General features: G+C 35.7%; 1 protein-coding gene across 2 annotated transcripts; it reads right to left on the reverse strand.

Annotated features, from left to right (window-relative positions):
• LOC139962076 (centrosomal protein of 83 kDa-like) lies at window positions 1–16,407 on the reverse strand. 2 transcript variants are annotated; one of them, XM_071961930.1, is made up of 14 exons: window positions 16,257–16,407; window positions 15,751–15,928; window positions 14,804–14,954; window positions 13,975–14,199; window positions 12,581–12,704; window positions 11,275–11,399; window positions 10,883–11,129; window positions 9,455–9,599; window positions 8,886–9,035; window positions 7,824–8,187; window positions 6,538–6,638; window positions 5,485–5,665; window positions 4,899–4,914; window positions 214–337 (listed from the first exon to the last, which is right to left on the reverse strand). In XM_071961930.1, exons 1-13 carry the CDS (start codon window positions 16,273–16,275, stop codon window positions 4,900–4,902), a joined length of 2,025 nt encoding a protein of 674 aa, XP_071818031.1. In that variant the 5' UTR covers window positions 16,276–16,407; the 3' UTR covers window positions 214–337; window position 4,899. The 2 variants fall into 2 exon arrangements, with proteins under 2 accessions (XP_071818029.1, XP_071818031.1); XM_071961928.1 differs by lacking the exon at window positions 4,899–4,914 and having other exon boundaries at window positions 1–337.
• Between the last annotated feature and the right edge of the window lie 705 nt (window positions 16,408–17,112).

Raw genomic sequence — 17,112 nt, forward strand, 5'->3', positions numbered from 1 at the left:
TTAAAATATTGTCCTGTATTTTATTGTGAAAATGCCAAATTCTCAGGAATACAAAATGAAAAAAAAAGTTATTGAATACATTTCATTTATGGCAATCACAAAACTTCTACATTAATTAAAACAAGGACAAATACAAATGATTTGAAAATATTAGAGGTCAAAGGTCATCGAGATCCATCTTGCTTAATAGCGGTGAAGTCCCGTTTTCTTTGTCTGTTTCGACTTCTGAGTAATCCGTCCTGGCTGTGAGAGCGCCACCAATCAGAGCGTCCATTTGTTGACGTTGATTTTCACCCAACTCGTTTAGACGCTCGTGGATTTCGGCAAGATGCTCTTTCTGGGAGGAGAATAGAATAATACTTGATTTGTTAAGAGCCATTTTGAACAATTAGTAAATTACAACAATATAATGTATTGAATCTATGGTGAAGTTTGTGTAAAATATCATATACATTTCTAACGATGTTCCTTAGAAAGCGATTGGCGATTAAAGGATTGGTTCAGGTGTCTGACATGTCTATCTTGTATGAAAGAGCTTAAAAAGACAAACAGAATAGTGAAGAAACTACCATGATAGCATTCTCTGTTAAGAAGATTTCAAAATTTCTTTGCAAATGACTGGTGTAGAAAGACTAACTGTGAGGGTGTGATGTCACATCCTCACTTCCTGAACATGTGTCAATATATTTCATTACAAAATTATTACATTTTTTTTCACAAATCTAAACAAATATAATCAAACATTCTTCAGATGTTAAATCTCAAATACTTCCCTTGACACATATGAGATCTCCTGACGTATCTTTTGGTTGTAAGTCATAAAATCTTACCAAATCTTTTAATAAAATAACAAAGACTTTTCAGGAATGTGACGATTTGATGTCATAGCTAGTCTGATTGAGTCAGTTTCTACACAATCAGATAGAACTTTAAACTTGAATATCTCCTCAACGGAAAAAGATATTTGAATAATTTCTTCACTATTGGGTTTCTTTTATTGTCCTCTTTCATATAAGATAAACATAAGGTATTTTACTTTCCTAGACATGGACTTAGCACAGTCCTGGTTCACTCCTCCCCCACCTCCCCACCCCCCCCTCTCGTGCACGCTCTACCATTTTCCACATGTAAGTGTGTAAGTGGAAGCTGACGACATGTTGAGGTTAACAGATTCTACCACAAACAAACATGCATTCAAACTCACAATTGAAAACAGTAGTTGAAAAACAAAAGCCTGCTTTCTCCTTGTCTAACATTAATCATACCAAGAACTCCTGGTACCTACAAATTGGCCAACATATTTATGCACTCTGTTAATATATCAATAGAACCTTATTAAAAAGGAGTTAACTGTTATTTGGTGTATCCGTCTGGGCCACTGCTTTCATAATTGCCATTCTAAATATGCCATTTCCAATGTTTAATCTTTGAGTTTGCAGTCTATCATTGCGTTTGTTTTGCAATAACATTTATGATGGTTTAATACAATTTCCATTAACATTTTCTACCATCCTAGATATTAGTTAACAAGGCTTTGCACTTTCGATAGAACTGTGTGTAATCCAAAATTGCTTACAATGCTATGGTAACACAGACAATAAGAAAATTTAACTCGTTTGCAATGATAATTCAAGAGCAAACCTAGCATAATAAGCTTACTACTACATATGTTCATCCCGTATACCAGCAACAATTACAACCGCACGATGATATCGAAAAAGAAAGATATGAATTCATCCCTAACCATGCACTGTACTCTCCTTCTGTTATATATCAATATATATATATATATCTATATATAAATATATGATGCTAACCAACTAGAAAATCATTTGTGATTCCTATAGCCGGATCTCCAAAGAGATACTTTGAACAGACTTTATGTTCAAGAAATGGAGGTAAACGACAAGGGCAAATGAATATATATAATTGAAAACGTAGTGAGTTGGTAAATCCAGAACAGTGTAAAAACTTCCAGCCTCCACCGGGATTAGAACCCGGGCTTCACGCTCTGTAAGCGGACACCCTAACCACTAGACTATGGACGCTGATTGTATGTCCAGAGGTTTGAAACCGATAAGGAAGGTCGTAAGTCCACTGTAGGCGTTTATACATATATACATTTAGTCGTTAAATTGTTAGCTCGGGCCAAGTGGTCTGGTATTCCACTATAAGTGTGTTGCTTCTGCAGGATCTCGAAATCTTTACTCCACCAACCTGACTTGACTTGACTGCAACCTGACCTTTGCTACCTAGCTATCGGTAGTTGATTTACAAGTGATCCTCACACACTGAACAACTGACGAGCGCACATGACTGTTAATGACCGTTTACTCGTTTTCATCACATGCAAGATAATATCCCGTGGTTGGTTTCTTCTGTTAAAACTTTGGCATTTTTATTCTATCACACACTGCTCACTGCCAGTCTAGAAAATACCACATGTTGAGTCGTTCAGACGCAAACCTGACGAAACCTAAAACTGGCAAAATCTTCATCAGTCATTATCTCAAAACACACTCGTCCACTTCAAGACTATCCACAATTTTTTCTGACAGTGTGCAGCTGGCTTGAGTGGTTTGGAACATCCAAATTTACGATGTTCACAAAGCCATACTACGGCAGGGAAATTTGTTTCATTCTATTAATAACGTGACAAAAATCGAGCAAACATTTGCATCAAAACAAAATCATGCTAATATGCCAACCATTTATGAAGAGTTATTGGAATAAAGGAAATCGATGGTATGTCTTCACATCAAGATATATACGACATTTTTATTTCATTTACCAGGAATTTTGCATAATATTCACTTTCATATTTATACCCTGCAGTTAGCAAGGTCTACCATACACATACTAGTGGTCTGAGTTTCTCGTAGGAAAACCTGAATAATCCCATCAGGTTGACACACTAGTTTACTTACAGAGAGGAGTACTTTTTCATATCTTTCACTAAACATTTAATCTTGTCAGAAATACTACTTTGGACAACCATATGAGAAAGAACAATCAACAGACCCATTTAGAAATCAGCCTTACCATCTTCTAGAAGCCTTGCAAAACAAACAAAAACAGAGAGAAACGTGCAGGAGGTTTAGGGTATGATCGGTTACCTAACACATGCAGCTACACTTCCAACTACTGTAACTTTGTCATTGCTCTGATCTTGGGATACATTTCATATAAATAGAAGCAAAACCAAGGGCTACGATTGGCTAATGGAGATGATGAGGAAACTTCAACAACATTTTTAATGCAAATTCACAAAAGCTTTTTAGAAAGTAAATTATCCCTCTCTTTGCTTTACAGAATCAAATTTTGGGTGCTGAGTATTAAACTGGATATTAAATTATCACAAAGTGTGCTTTCATAAAAAATATTATCCAACATATGAAACAAACAGTAGATTGGAAAAGTCCATAATCTGTAACTTCCACACTCAGAAATGCTTGCTATGTTTTCACTCAAGAAACTGAATGGTCGTCCCCATGGTAACCGTGCCATCTGATCACTAGCAACACTGATAACTTGCAACATTAAAAATGGTCTCGTCTGTCAGGGTAAACAGTGCCCTGGATAGCAAGGTAGTTAGTAAATAATTTCTGAAATCGTTGGTTACAGGCACTACACACAATTTTACTTCTGAATACATTCATTTCAATTGAATCATTGTCACTCCTCTTTAACCCCCTCCCCTCTTCCACCCACCCCCCCACCCTCATTCACCTTCCAACCACAAAACAAACATGTTTTTGCAACAGTCACAGCAAGATAAGGGACCATGATCAAATCTTAGGCCTGCCATAATGTATTCTATTTTATACATATACACTGTTGTACTAGATTGTCTTTTAACAGTACTGACAGGTACCTTCCCTACCACCAAGACCTACTTGAAAATTCCCAAATTTTTTATTTTCCCCCACAGAATAAGCAAATTATGATCAGCTGATTTAAGCTTACCTATACAAACAGGGAGCCTTTTGTGTTTACGATGGTACATAGCAGTCCGCATTTATAATGGTACACGGCAATTTGTTTGATTGCAAAAGGCGATTATGTTTATAACAGTAAATTGACTTTGGCTTTAATGAAACAAATCTGTACATTAAAACATATCTTTATAGCTTACAGCTATTTCTTCTTTGTTACGCCAGTTTACCATCGAGGTAAACTTGGTAAAGCTACCTTCACAGTAGTAAAATCTGTGAAAGAGAAACTTCCACTGTCGTACTACTATCACTACTTTCCTCCTCATCCTTCTCCAGTTCACCTAATGTGCCTCCTCTTGAAGAACCATTCACAACGATTACCAGAGACCGAAAGAGAGGAGGTACTAAAACAATTCAACCTTGACTATCTTCCCACCCTTAATGGTGACTACTTGGATCCTCATTTCAAAATAAATCCCACATTTTGCTTGTAACATGAGTTTAACTTGTTTTAAAGCAACACAGCTGGACACCCTTATTTTGTTTGTCCCAAGTGCCCACATTATTCAAAAGTTAAATGTATTTGTCATTTTGCTATTGTCATCACCAGCCGCTGAAAATCACAATTATTAAAATAATGCATTTTTGAAATTTTCTCGAAGGAGAGGAAAAGCAAGTTAGTGAAAGAATACTCCATAACTCTTAAATGCCTTACAAATATCAAAATAAGGTTTCTTGTGTTTTATCAATGGGAAAATCTACACTAAAAAAAAAAAAGTGAAAAAAAAAACAAATAACTGGAACTTTTGTTCCTCTCTTTCAAACTCCTTACAAGCTCTATTTTTGATAACTTACTAACTGGTTGCCAGACTTGATTATGGTCCCTACTTTCACATCAAAATTTTTAAAAACTATTATCAGTCTCATGCAGAAGAGAATGCAAGGGACAGAGTAATTACTTACCTTAAATGTAAAATGACTACAAAAAAATAAGAAGGCAAAGAAAAAAAGAAGAAGAAGAAAGTCTATAGAAACTAATCTGTGAGAAAGACAGGTATCTTTGTAAATACTTTAACTACAAACAGAGTGAAATTTAAAAGAGGTAAACATTCTGTTACATGTTCAAAGCAAAATCTATTGTTTGAACCACCGACAATATCCCAGTGTTTTTTCGCTTTGAAATCAAAGTCTATTACAATGAACAAATATTATTGCATTTCAAATCAGATCACAGGTGTTCTCTGAGAAACAAAAGAAATACAATTGTGGTAAGGCTTTCCTTTCTCATATTTCTAACTAGCATACACAAACTATTTATATAGTAAAATTACTGTAAAGTCTCGTTATGATTTTCTGAGAGGTTTTACTTTGGCCAGGTCATGAAATATTAAATCAGACATTATTTCAAGGGAATAGTAACATCTACACATACTAAACTACTTTCCGATCAAATTTAAAAAAATAGCTTTAATCCTTGTCTGTCTGCTATGTAAAATACTGACTCTCCCTTTAACAAAACTTTTTTCATCATACAAAAGAATCAACTCACTCTTCCAAGTTTTGTATTGAAGGGAGTCGAGGCCTCTGTGGGTCCAGTGAATGAGATGGCACCTAAAGGCATCTGTGACAGTTCTACTGAGGTCATCAGATTCTTGAAGTCTGTATGGCGTCTTTGGAGATCCCTCAGCTTTCTGACTGCCTTGGTGTATGTGTCCTTTGGGATTTGGTTCCTATGGATGAGAAAGATTTGTGTTATTTGGGAAGAGGATTTTCTATCTGATATTGTAGATTGATCCTCATTTTGACCTACAGGTCTCATGCATAGAATATAATTATTTGAAAAAAAGTGATTTTTTTGTAAATTATTTCTCATACTCATCAATGAAATCAAAGACAATTCTTTGCTATTTATTGTCCCATTAAACAAGACAATTGATAAGTTTTAGCTTGATAACAGTATGGTTTAACGCTCAGTTTAATATCATGTTTAATAAAGGCATTGCGTCAAGTCTGGAGAAGATAGCTATGAAATGGTCAGTCAGATGTTTTAAGTAACACTAAATAATTAATTCATTTACTTCAATTTTATTGTTAATATAAGTATTTCTAATATTTCCTTAAGACTTCCCCATAATAATTGAACCAACACAGAAAATTGAAACAAAAACTAGTCCCAGACCTTGCAGTATTCCAAATGATATTAATACTATGACATACTGATTTTGTGTTCCTTCAGAGGAAGTGACTCTAATAATTGTGTGTATGTATGCTGTTAGTCTACATCATCCAGCCACTTTGATTGATGAGCCACTGTTGTCTAATGGTAAATTTTTCAAAACTTTAAAGTAGTATGAATGTAAGTTGCTCTTAAAGGTCTAACACATTTCAAACTGTTATTCTTGCCAAAACTAATTCACTAGTCCCGTGTGCAGCTTTCAGCAGCAATCTATAAATTACAGTGATTAATCCTAAGTCCTGTGAGTGATTAATCCTAAATCCTGTGAGTGATTAATCCTAAATCCAGTGAGTGATTAATCCTAAATCCTGTGAGTGATTAATCCTAAATCCAGTGAGTGATTAATCCTAAATCTGTCTATGTTACCTTAGGGCTTGTTTCTCCGTTTCTAATTCTTCTTTCTGAGCTTGTAAAAGCTGGATTTCATCTTTGAGTCTATCAACAATTTTTTGGTACCTCTTCTTTTTCTGGTAAAAAAGAAGAAAAAAAGAAATAGAAAAAGAAGAAATGAATTGATAATCATTGTGATATCTGGCTCTATCCGAGGAAACTTTGAAAGTGGTTTTTACTGCATTGGTGGTCAATAAAAAGCAAAGATCACTTAAGTAAAGAATAATAGTAAATGGAGATGCTGTAACCAAATATATTTTCTGGTCATTTAGCCTCTGAAGAAGATCCTGCTAGGATCGAAACGTCAGGCCAACTTACTTTCACACATTCTTTTACACAGGCTCTCTATAGTGGATAAGCAGTTTGCTAACAGTTTTATTTTATTTTGGTAACCAAATATACACGTATATGCATAAAATCAGACTGAATTCAGATTTATTTTACTATAAAAAAAAGTAGATATTACATGCAGATTAACTATACTAATTACAAAATACAATGGACACCTGCCAAAAAAAAAGAAGCTTGATTTAGCGAAACGAGTGACTGAGACAAGTTGAATGAACACAAGAATTTGAGGAAGATTTTAAAAGGATAAAGGTGTAAAAGGGCAAAATAAATAAAATCTTGTAAAGTCAATCAAATGAGAAAAATGTTTGACAGCATTTGATTTATATCAGTCCAGAATTGTAATGTCAGCAGAATACAGGAAACTTGTGAGGACTTCAGATCAGTAAGGTGAAGTTTGATAATTATATAAAGAAATAGATGAAAAAGAAACATTAAAAACATGAGAAACTACACAGACAAAGGAAGAAAAAAAAAAAACAGAAAATTTTGCCTATCAAAAGCTGGTGACTGTTGAAACCAAAACAATGCTTACAAATCAGTTAAGCAATGTTTCAACAGGTAAAAGGTGAAAAAAAAGGGCAAAACGAATTGACCAAATTAGGTAAAAAATTTACTATCAAACTCTGCATCTCTTTCCAGGAGTAGATACAGATGGAAAGAAACTAATTTCGTCAAGAAACTGATCAAATTAATAAGAACTTGAAGCTCATTTGAAGAGGACTGACAGATACACTTCAACCGACTGACAACAGTCAAGGTTTGTACCAGTAATCACTTATTGCACAAGATTCTGTGGGTGTGTTGACAAACACTTATCAAGCTTGTCCACTCACTTTGTCGTGGATAAAGCAAAATATATATATATTTATTAAGCAAAAACTGTTTGAATGATTTGAAGATTTCGACTCTACCTTCTTGGTGATTGTCTCCTGTTCGTGGACTTTCTTCAGCGTATCCTTCACCTGTTTGTCTAAGTTATCGATCCTGTTCTGGTATTGCTGTCTCTCGTCCGACCAGTTCATCTTATGTTGCTCCAGCTGAGCTCTGGATGCCCCTGCCGTCCTCTCCGAGTCGTACTTCATCTCCCTCAGCTCGTCTCGCAGGTTCTCGATGATGTCTCGGTGTTTCTCGATCTCGTGGTTCAGCTGTTTTTCTAGGGCCTTGATACTCTGTAACTCCGCCGATGTCTGCTGGAGTTTCTCTCTCATTTTGCTTGCTTGATTTCTCTCTGTATCTAAGTCTTCCTGTAATGACCTCTGCTGTTCAAGTTTTGTTCTGGGTAAAAAATCAGAAGAATTAAAGATTTCAGTCAAAAAAACAGAAGGAAAGAGTTAACTGTGGTAGAGTCAGATGATTAAGAACAAGTGTTTTAAGATTCTATTTTTGATTTTTCTCAAAAAATTAATACAATTATTAAATTCTATGCCTGAATCCTATTCACTTTTCCAACTTCCGGATAATCTTGCAATAATCAATCATGGAGTTTACAAAATTGACAATGTTTAGTTTTCTATTTAGTTTTCTGCTCCCTCTGGTTTCTTGAAGAAACTCAATAAAAATAGTACAGACATGTATTTCAAACTGTGTGTGAAACAAAATATACACATTTACAAATACAAATGGAGAAATTTGTGACATTTTTGAAAGGCCCCTTGAATAAAATGTTAATTGCACATAAATACATGAAGTGGTCTCATTTACATAGTACCAGATAAACTTTACCATCTTTACCCATTTAATGTGTAAAGGAGGATGAACAGCATCCCCTGATCCATATGTTTAGCAATTTTTATATCCTCAATTTTTCTTTCAAAAAAACTCCTTTTCCTGGAGTGTTTCATCTCAACGAGTTCAATGCTGGCTTCATCACTATTAATTCCAAATTTGCACATATAAATAGTATTAATGGTCAAATAGTTAATGGTAAAATTCTTGACCCAAATGCACAATAAGCTGCTTAAAGATGTACATACTTCAGGTTTGAAATTTCCTTCTGAGCCTCGTCCTGTTTCCTCTCTGCTTCGTGAACTCTCTCGTCCAACTCGGAACTCTCCTGTTTGGATTTGTATTCAAATTCTTTGTATAGTTTCTCTGCTTCTTGCAACCTAGCGTCAAGGTCAAGTCTGGAGGTCACAGAAAAGACAAAGAGAAAAGTTAAGGCTGCATTTTGGATTTAGTAGTAACTTTTCATTTTTCTGACAGAATGGAGTGGAGTACTGAACATTTCCGTGACCAACTTCCACCTCTCCGCTGTATCCAGATGCAATATTCCATAAGAAATACAGAACATCACAAAATATTTCCTTTTTTTCCCAAAAGGTGCAATTAACTTGTACTAATTTAGCCATTTAGCAAAAAAAAACAATTCCATCCATCTCCTTCTATAATCAGTAGGCTAAGCTTCATCTATTTGCTTCAAAGTCTAGCAATCTGACATCTTTTGAAAGCATATAAGGTTTCCTCAATAGTTTTAAGCTTCTCTTGTATATAAACATAGCTGTAATAACATGCTAGCGTCTGTGTTCATTTGCATATCACATACTTTTCTGTTTCAAGTTGGCTGACTTTCTCCCACTCCTCCTCTCGCACCGATTGCACCTTACGAGCCGTCTCTTTCTCTTTCTCCGCCACCAGATTACTCTGAGCTTGTAAGGAGCTTTCGGCAATTTCAACTTTGGCTTTCAACTCTGCAAACAGAAGGGATCGATATAACACTCAATCTAAATCAAATATTAGACCCGGGGGAGTTTCTCAATGAGCCTGAGGTGCAAATCTGGCCTTTTTTTTTTTTTCTAACCACGCTTGGTATCTTTATTGGTAACATTCTTGTGCCAATTCGAATAAAGTTGGATACAATCTTGGTGCAAATCTGGCCTGCCAAAACAAAAAACCTGTCCACAATCTTGCACTGATCGGCTATGCAGACCCTTTAGGCCCTAGGGTTGTGCACCCTATAGGCCTACACTGCACATTGCTCAGTTTAGGCAAAGTGAGATTTTGATTGTCTGGCTCCCTTGCTGCAACCTTCATAGAAAATAAATTAATTGAGAACTTCTGTATAAGAGTGGCAGAATTATAATGTGATGAAGACAAGCTGTTAGAGTAGCTACCCATGCAATTTATAAGTATGTAGTTTCAAACCCACCAGGAGCTACACTTTCTTAACCCTTTTCAGATTTGCTGCTGTACAGTGGTATTGAGTAGACTATAATCTGTGAAATTGGTACCTCTGGTTGGGGATGTGGAATGGAAATTTGGTTGTTTTTATTTTGTTTCATTTTATGCACTGGTTTAGAATACACCTCGTTTACCATTGTTGCACTGCAGTGATGTTGCATGCAGTGCCATCACCTTCCTCCGTGTTAGAAAAAGTGGTGAGATGCTTTGGACATTAAATATCCCAGAAGCAAAAAAGACAATTACAAGCCATTCCTGTCTTGTTATAACCAGAATACTCATTGAGCAGAATTTAATCTGTGACATTGGTGACTCTGGTTAGTGAATTTAGAAATGGAATATGGTTGTTTTTTTTTTTTTGCCCTGGATTAAAAAAAAAAACACTTTGTTTACTGATGTGCTGTTGCATGGGATGCACTTACTTTCTTTCATGTGTGACAAAGTGGTCAGATGCTTTGGACATTATGTGGCGGATCCCTGGAGCAGAAACGGGAGGGACAATCGCCATACATATCTGGCTTGTTATTACCAGAACACTCATTGAAGACAGAAGGCATAGTTACAAGCAGGAATTCATCCACAATCATCACATGAATAGGGCTTCAAATAAACCACTGCAAGGCTTCATTAACCTTGGGATTCACTTAACTAGAGTAAGCTCATGATTTACAGCATGTATGGTTAATCATTCAATACCATTTGACCAAAAAACAATTTATGAAACAGCTAGTTAGGCCTCATTTCCAGGAAAGGTTACATGAAACGATGGTTTGTCTGGTTTGCTCTGTCTTACCTTCCAACTGATTTACGATTGCATCTTTCTCTCGTTCCAATTCCCCTCTTATTCTTACAGCTTCCATTTTGGCGTTTGTCAATTCCAATTTCTTTTGATGCGTTGTCTCCTCGAGCTGCCCTCGTAATTCGGAATTCTGTCGCTCTAAGTCGTGGATTTTGTTGTTTAGAATTCGCTGTTCGTCCTGCGATGACGTCAGTTCCTTCTGGAGTTGGTCCATGTGTAGCTTGAGAGAATTCTTTTCAGTCTGTTCATACGTAAGCAAAGAATCAAACTGAAAAATACTTTGCAGAAAATAAGTATTTTCATAATTCCTGATATCAAACTTCATCTACCAATAACCATACCTCTCACCCACCCCACCCCTCCTGCCCTCCACATGACCACCTCACCTCAAGAGTTTTAATGTTTGTTGCATGTTCGGAGAGTTGTCTAGATTGCAGCCTGGTCACATGATCAGACTGAAGTCCTGCTTGTTCTCGTTGGGCACGAATCTCATTCAGTTCCGACAGCAGACCTGTTAAGAAACATTTGGAAGATTTCTTAGAATTAAAAACTACCGAAATGCTGATGTAACTCAAAGAAAAATGGAAAACCAATCAGAAAATATGAATAATCAGAAAAGAGCAAAAAAAAACTGTCCCGATTAAGACAGGAATCAACCTAATCACAACAGGATTGTAAGTCATGTGATCTACCAATTGAGTTATCCTTATACATCCATGTCTTGCTGGAGGCGAGGGGGATGGAGGGGGGAAGGCAAAGGGGTTGTCAGAAGCCACAGTGGCTTCTGTAGCTTCTAACATATACTAGCCAAAACTTTTTTTTGCACTTTGAACCTTGGATCTCAAAGAGAATTTTTTTTGTCTTAAGGTAGCCTCTCATCTACTGTTTAATTGCATAAACCTTGGATTTTCAGGTATCATAAAATATCATATGTTGAGAAGCATTTGAAATCATTGAATGTTTTACCAATTTCTATAATAGTAATGAAGATGACATGGAGTGACATTCTCTCTTTGACACCTCAAATGCTGGTGTTGTAAATCTAGATAATCTAGAACCAACAGAAAGTGTTCTTCTACATGGCTTTACAAATACGACAAATGAATTTCATTTAAGGGATTCACAGATGTTATGAAGAAAAGGAAATTTTGGGGATCAGTAAAAAAAAAATTTAAAAGAGAAGTAACATGTGGATACTGAACAAGAATAGGTTAGCACAGATTTGCTGAGAGATTTGAGACTGACTTTCATCTCTTTTGGAAACCATATCCCTAACCCAATTGGAAGCACTGTACTGAGAAGGGTTCAGATAATAGAAGAAGACATTGGCTCCTAACTCCAGGCCAAAATATCTGTGTTAATTCTTTGTTTCATAAATTCTAATAACCAAAAGAACAAATGTTCATTTAACATACAAAACAACTGCGTATTCATAGATGACATCCTTCGGCAGTTGTCCTTGTAAGTTGTAAATGTATTATAAACACGTTAGCACAAACTGTGTTTCGCTATTTGAGTTTGATGTGATTTCTGAGGAGATGAAATAATGGTCTACATCTGTGCTGTCGACAAAGCAGTTCAGTAACTTCGATTTGTGAGCCACTGATGACCAGAAATGACTTTTGGATAAAATTGACACAAGTATTTAAGGGGAAATACAGAGGAGTATAAATCTCACATAAATGGCTTTACCTTTCAGCTTCAGATTGAGCTGAGCATTTTCTCTATGAAGGTTGCGGACTTTCTCCCCGTCTTGGTTGTTGTCTTGGGAATATCTGGCTATTATCGTCTCTTTGTCTTTCCTGAGGCTCTCGATCTGACAGAGAAACCAGAGGGTGAAGAGGTTTTACCCATATTTGCCAATATCAGAACATTATGCTATTATATTGGACACATAATTCTCATGGCTTCATAAGACTAGCTAAGAATATACATAGTTCTAAAGATCACCCACTTCACTCCGAGTTGATCTCTCTTTGCAATAGAAGAAAAATGTACAATCTACGAAATCCTACTATCTTGCCAACTTTTAGAATTATGCTTTTTAAGAACTCATATATCTACAGAGCAGCCATTTATATTTAATATGGGTTCTTACAATCTCTGTTTTAATCCTTTTTATCTTTAAACCTTCTAATCCTCCATCTTTTTTATTATTTGTTCATGCTTTCATGATTGTACATTTTACGTCTTTTGTGTATCATTATTATGTGTCCTATTTATAAATTTTGTACTTTATACTGGAATAAAGAAATTGAATTGAAATGGTTTGGTTGTTTGATGACTTCAAGTGATTAGCAAATCTTGGCACCGATGAAGACAAGTATCACACACATCCAAAGTTACATTTATATCTCATTAGGTAAGTTGGTTGCCACCTTTAAAATTCATCACAAGCAGTAAGTTTATTGCTCTTCCTCAACCTTGTAATCTTTCATTGATTCAGTTTTGACTGATTTCTTGGGTAGATTTCAGGTAGCACCACCAATATAAACAAAATATTTTGTAATGATTACTTCACCCCACTGTCCTTTGAACTCAAATTAAAGCTTTTAAAGAATTGAATTAATGATATTGGTTCAAAGAAGAACTACAACCCTGTCTCGATCATGTTTGTAGTGTTCTTCGTAGTCAATCACATGCAGCTAGGAGGTAGCACCTACCGTGCTAACAAAGGACTTAAAGTAGTACTGTAACATAATATGCATTGGTCATTGTTACCCTCTTTCTTAATTATTACACGTAGCTTTAAAAGTCATACCACCATGCAAGCAAATTACTTACTAATAAAAGCTTCATATTACTGTCCAGTAAACTTAAAATACAGCTTTAAAGACTTAAAATAGTACTACCGTAACACACACACAAAAAAAATTGTTGGTTTGGTCATATTAGTCCTTTTCATCCTTTAATATAAAACAAACACACAATAACTAATTGGTCAATCTGCTCTCTGATACAAACTCACAATCTTTCAACTGTATCTCTTCTCTGAAAATACTCAATTTGTATTTGTAGTTTAATTTTTGTAAGCCAATAAAAGCTGTTTGAAAAGTTCTCCTGTCTGTATTTGTGACATCTCTCACCTCTGCCTCATGTTGGGACTTCATCTCTTCCATAACCCTCTTTCTTTCTGCTTGCTCGTGCTCATATTCTGACTTCAGGAATGTGTTCTCGTATCTCAGTTTGTTGTAGCCTTCTCGAAAATGATCCAGATCTTTACACACCTGAGTGAGCCTGTCCCTAAACGGCTGTTCCATGTCTTCACTTATCTTCAATTTGACTAATTCCAGCTTCTGAGGGGTGAGAACCTGAGAACAGATTTAAAAAAAAAAATTACAGAACAATAGTAAAAAGCTGTTGAGCCAAGTCATGGCTGGACAGCCAGTGACCTTTGAACCACATACGAAGTTTGAAGTTTGAACCACATACGGCCTTTGTGAACACCATCCTGTGAGAACCACAAACTTACTGCTTGAAGAAAACACACACAGTGTTGTAGTTTCTGTTCCTGGGTTAATCTTAACTACAATAGCAAGTTCAGCATGAAGGAAAACATAAAAAATTTGAAACAACTGTGTAGATAATTTAAACCAAATGTATTCTGCTGTAGCACAATAAATCAAACTTTGTAGGCTAACACACTCTTACTACTATAATTTTATTTCGGGTGGGGTGGATGGGGGAGGGGGTAGAGAGGTTTGTGGAAGGGGAAAGCAACTGTGTGCTGGAGTTGCACAGAAACCAAATACGAAACATTTCCAGAGAATAGAGCTGTGATATTAAGACTGCAAGTTTCTGAATTTAAGCATTGGCTTTCCAATTACCAATGTTTGGCTATCCCTTGGTTAAACTATAAAGCACATTGCTTCAACACAGACTAGTAGTGGGATTATAAAGTCCCAAATGTTTTACCTGTGACTTCAGATCTGCAATCTGTCCAGCATGTTCTGCAAGTTCCTTGTTTGCTTTTGTCAGCAATGACTGTAATTTCTCCTCTGCGGTCTTCTTTTCCTCTCTGACTCTGTCAAGGTCATCTTGGAGCCGTTTCATATCATTCTGTAATCTACGGAAGACACGTATGACATCATCAATCCGATTCGTCAACAAACTATACATCGATTGGAGAGAACCTATCATACCACATTGAATAAAGTAGTAACTTCTTTTCTAGGAAATGCGTTTTGCAAATCATTCACTTTATTGTAAATGTATGATTGCAAAAACACATATTTTCATGAATACGATATATATATTAAACGTACAGTGGTTTTTCAACATGTACAAGGTGTAAAGATATTCAGTTCTACAGTAATGTTAACTTATCTATAGTGCAAAAACAAATGTTCACTAGGTAGTCAACAACAGAGACACAGAATTTCAGCCACAACATGATTTCTGGAAGCGTTACTTGTGTCGACAGATGATACAAGACCATTAAACTCAGTTCAGCATATTGTGCTAATCACCACATATTTTTAGCTATAACTGTAATTTCGTTAAGAAGTTACTTTGCATGAAGATTAACATACCCATAAAGTATCTTAATCTGTTTTCTACCAAATGATTAAAATTGCAACTTTATATGGCCTTGTCTAATATGTTCAATTTTAATTAATGCTATGAAGTGTGAAAATGACAATCCTGTTAGTGGTGACAGTGACACCACTCCCCCAATGTGTTTTTATTTAGTTCAACTTTATTTTAAGAGGGTAGCTCGTTTAGCAATAGCTAATCTTCCACGAGGCCCTCTGATAAGACACATAATAATATAAAAGTATGAAAATTTAAGAAGTCATAAATACATCAATATAGTGAGGGAAGCAAAGCACACTATGAAAAGTATGTGTACACTACCACACCTAGTATGTTCCGCCTTGAGTGTCTGGTAGTTGGTTTTGTGCATGTCACATCTCATCTTTTCGTCTGCTAGCATCTTCTGCAATTCTGTCTCCTGGGACAATTTTGCAAGACTTTCTGTTATGTTTTGCTGATCCATTTTACCCAGATTGAATGTTGACAGCTGTGGCATAGAGGTTTCTAAATGAAAATGTAAACATGATTGAACGAATTGTGAGACAAAGGTAAGACTTGGTAACATTAAGTTTTAAGGATAGTCAATTGCTCGTTTAATTCGTAATTGCGATATATTAGTCGTACAACACACTTAAATTGCTAATAATAGTCGTGTAACTGGTACACGTGTATTAAGTACAATATACGAAAACTAAACACAACAGTGAAATTAGTGTCCACCTAATTTGATTTTTTGCAAACTGCCGTAATAAATATCATGAAAATGAGCACACGAACATAAAGCTAACATGACAGAATATAAAATGTATAACAAAGAAAGTAAACATAATACCGTGTAGTAAACTCGACATCGATTTTGGTTTACAAATTCTATTGCTTAACTACTGGTTGTTTGGAATTTTTCAAATGAGAGTTGTCTTGACGGGGGTGACCATTACTGTGTATGATTATTCAGCTGTCGTAACGGAAAGTTTTCCAACTGACAACACTAATCTATGTGCATTTGCGACTGATGTACAGGGATCGGCTAGCTTGTAACTACCATATGACCGCCCAATACGTTTCTATGGACGCACGAACTCTGGAGCCGTACGAAAGAAGGAAAAAGCAATTAAAATAAATTGTAGGGGGGGGGGCAGCTTTCCCCCTCCCTTTTTCATTTGGGAATGCACTCCAGAGCAGTGCTAAATCATTTAGCTGGATCAATTTTATTATAAATAGAAGTGACAGGCAATCAAAAAATGAATTTTCGTTCATTTACCACCATAATACTTCTAATTTTCGATTTTTCCCTCAAAATTTATACAAGAGCTCGAAATGATGACGTAAAAAAGTCAACTTCCGATGAAACACATAACTTCGTATAGTTTATAATAGTATGGTTCTGTATATTTGATGAAAGTTGAATTTTTTTTATAAAAAAAGTAGAAATTTTTCAAGTCCCATCTAGGCTACCGTAGCATCTACAAATTTAAAATTCTTTCTGGTCAAGATTCCGATCCCACACGTTTTTCGCCCCTCTCTTTTTGATAACTTTTTACGCCACTTAATACTCACGAAATGTAAAAACATACCATACCCATAATTGTGCTGCATTTTTCTATTCGTCCAGGAAAATTGCTACTAATTATATAACGTTACTACTGATATATAATTAAGCAAGACAAATGTTCCCTTATGCCCAAAAG

Source organism: Apostichopus japonicus, chromosome 20 (genome assembly GCF_037975245.1).
Source record: "Apostichopus japonicus isolate 1M-3 chromosome 20, ASM3797524v1, whole genome shotgun sequence".
NCBI lineage: Eukaryota > Metazoa > Echinodermata > Holothuroidea > Aspidochirotida > Stichopodidae > Apostichopus > Apostichopus japonicus.

Bases quoted from the DNA above. Each gene is read 5' to 3' on its own strand.
- LOC139962076 (XM_071961928.1), bottom strand. The intron at 14,200-14,803 runs GTAAAACATTTG...ATCTGTTCTCAG, and splicing joins TTGCAGATCTGAAGTCACAG to GTTCTCACCCCTCAGAAGCT. The intron at 11,130-11,274 runs GTGAGGTGGTCA...ACGTATGAACAG, and splicing joins CAAACATTAAAACTCTTGAG to ACTGAAAAGAATTCTCTCAA.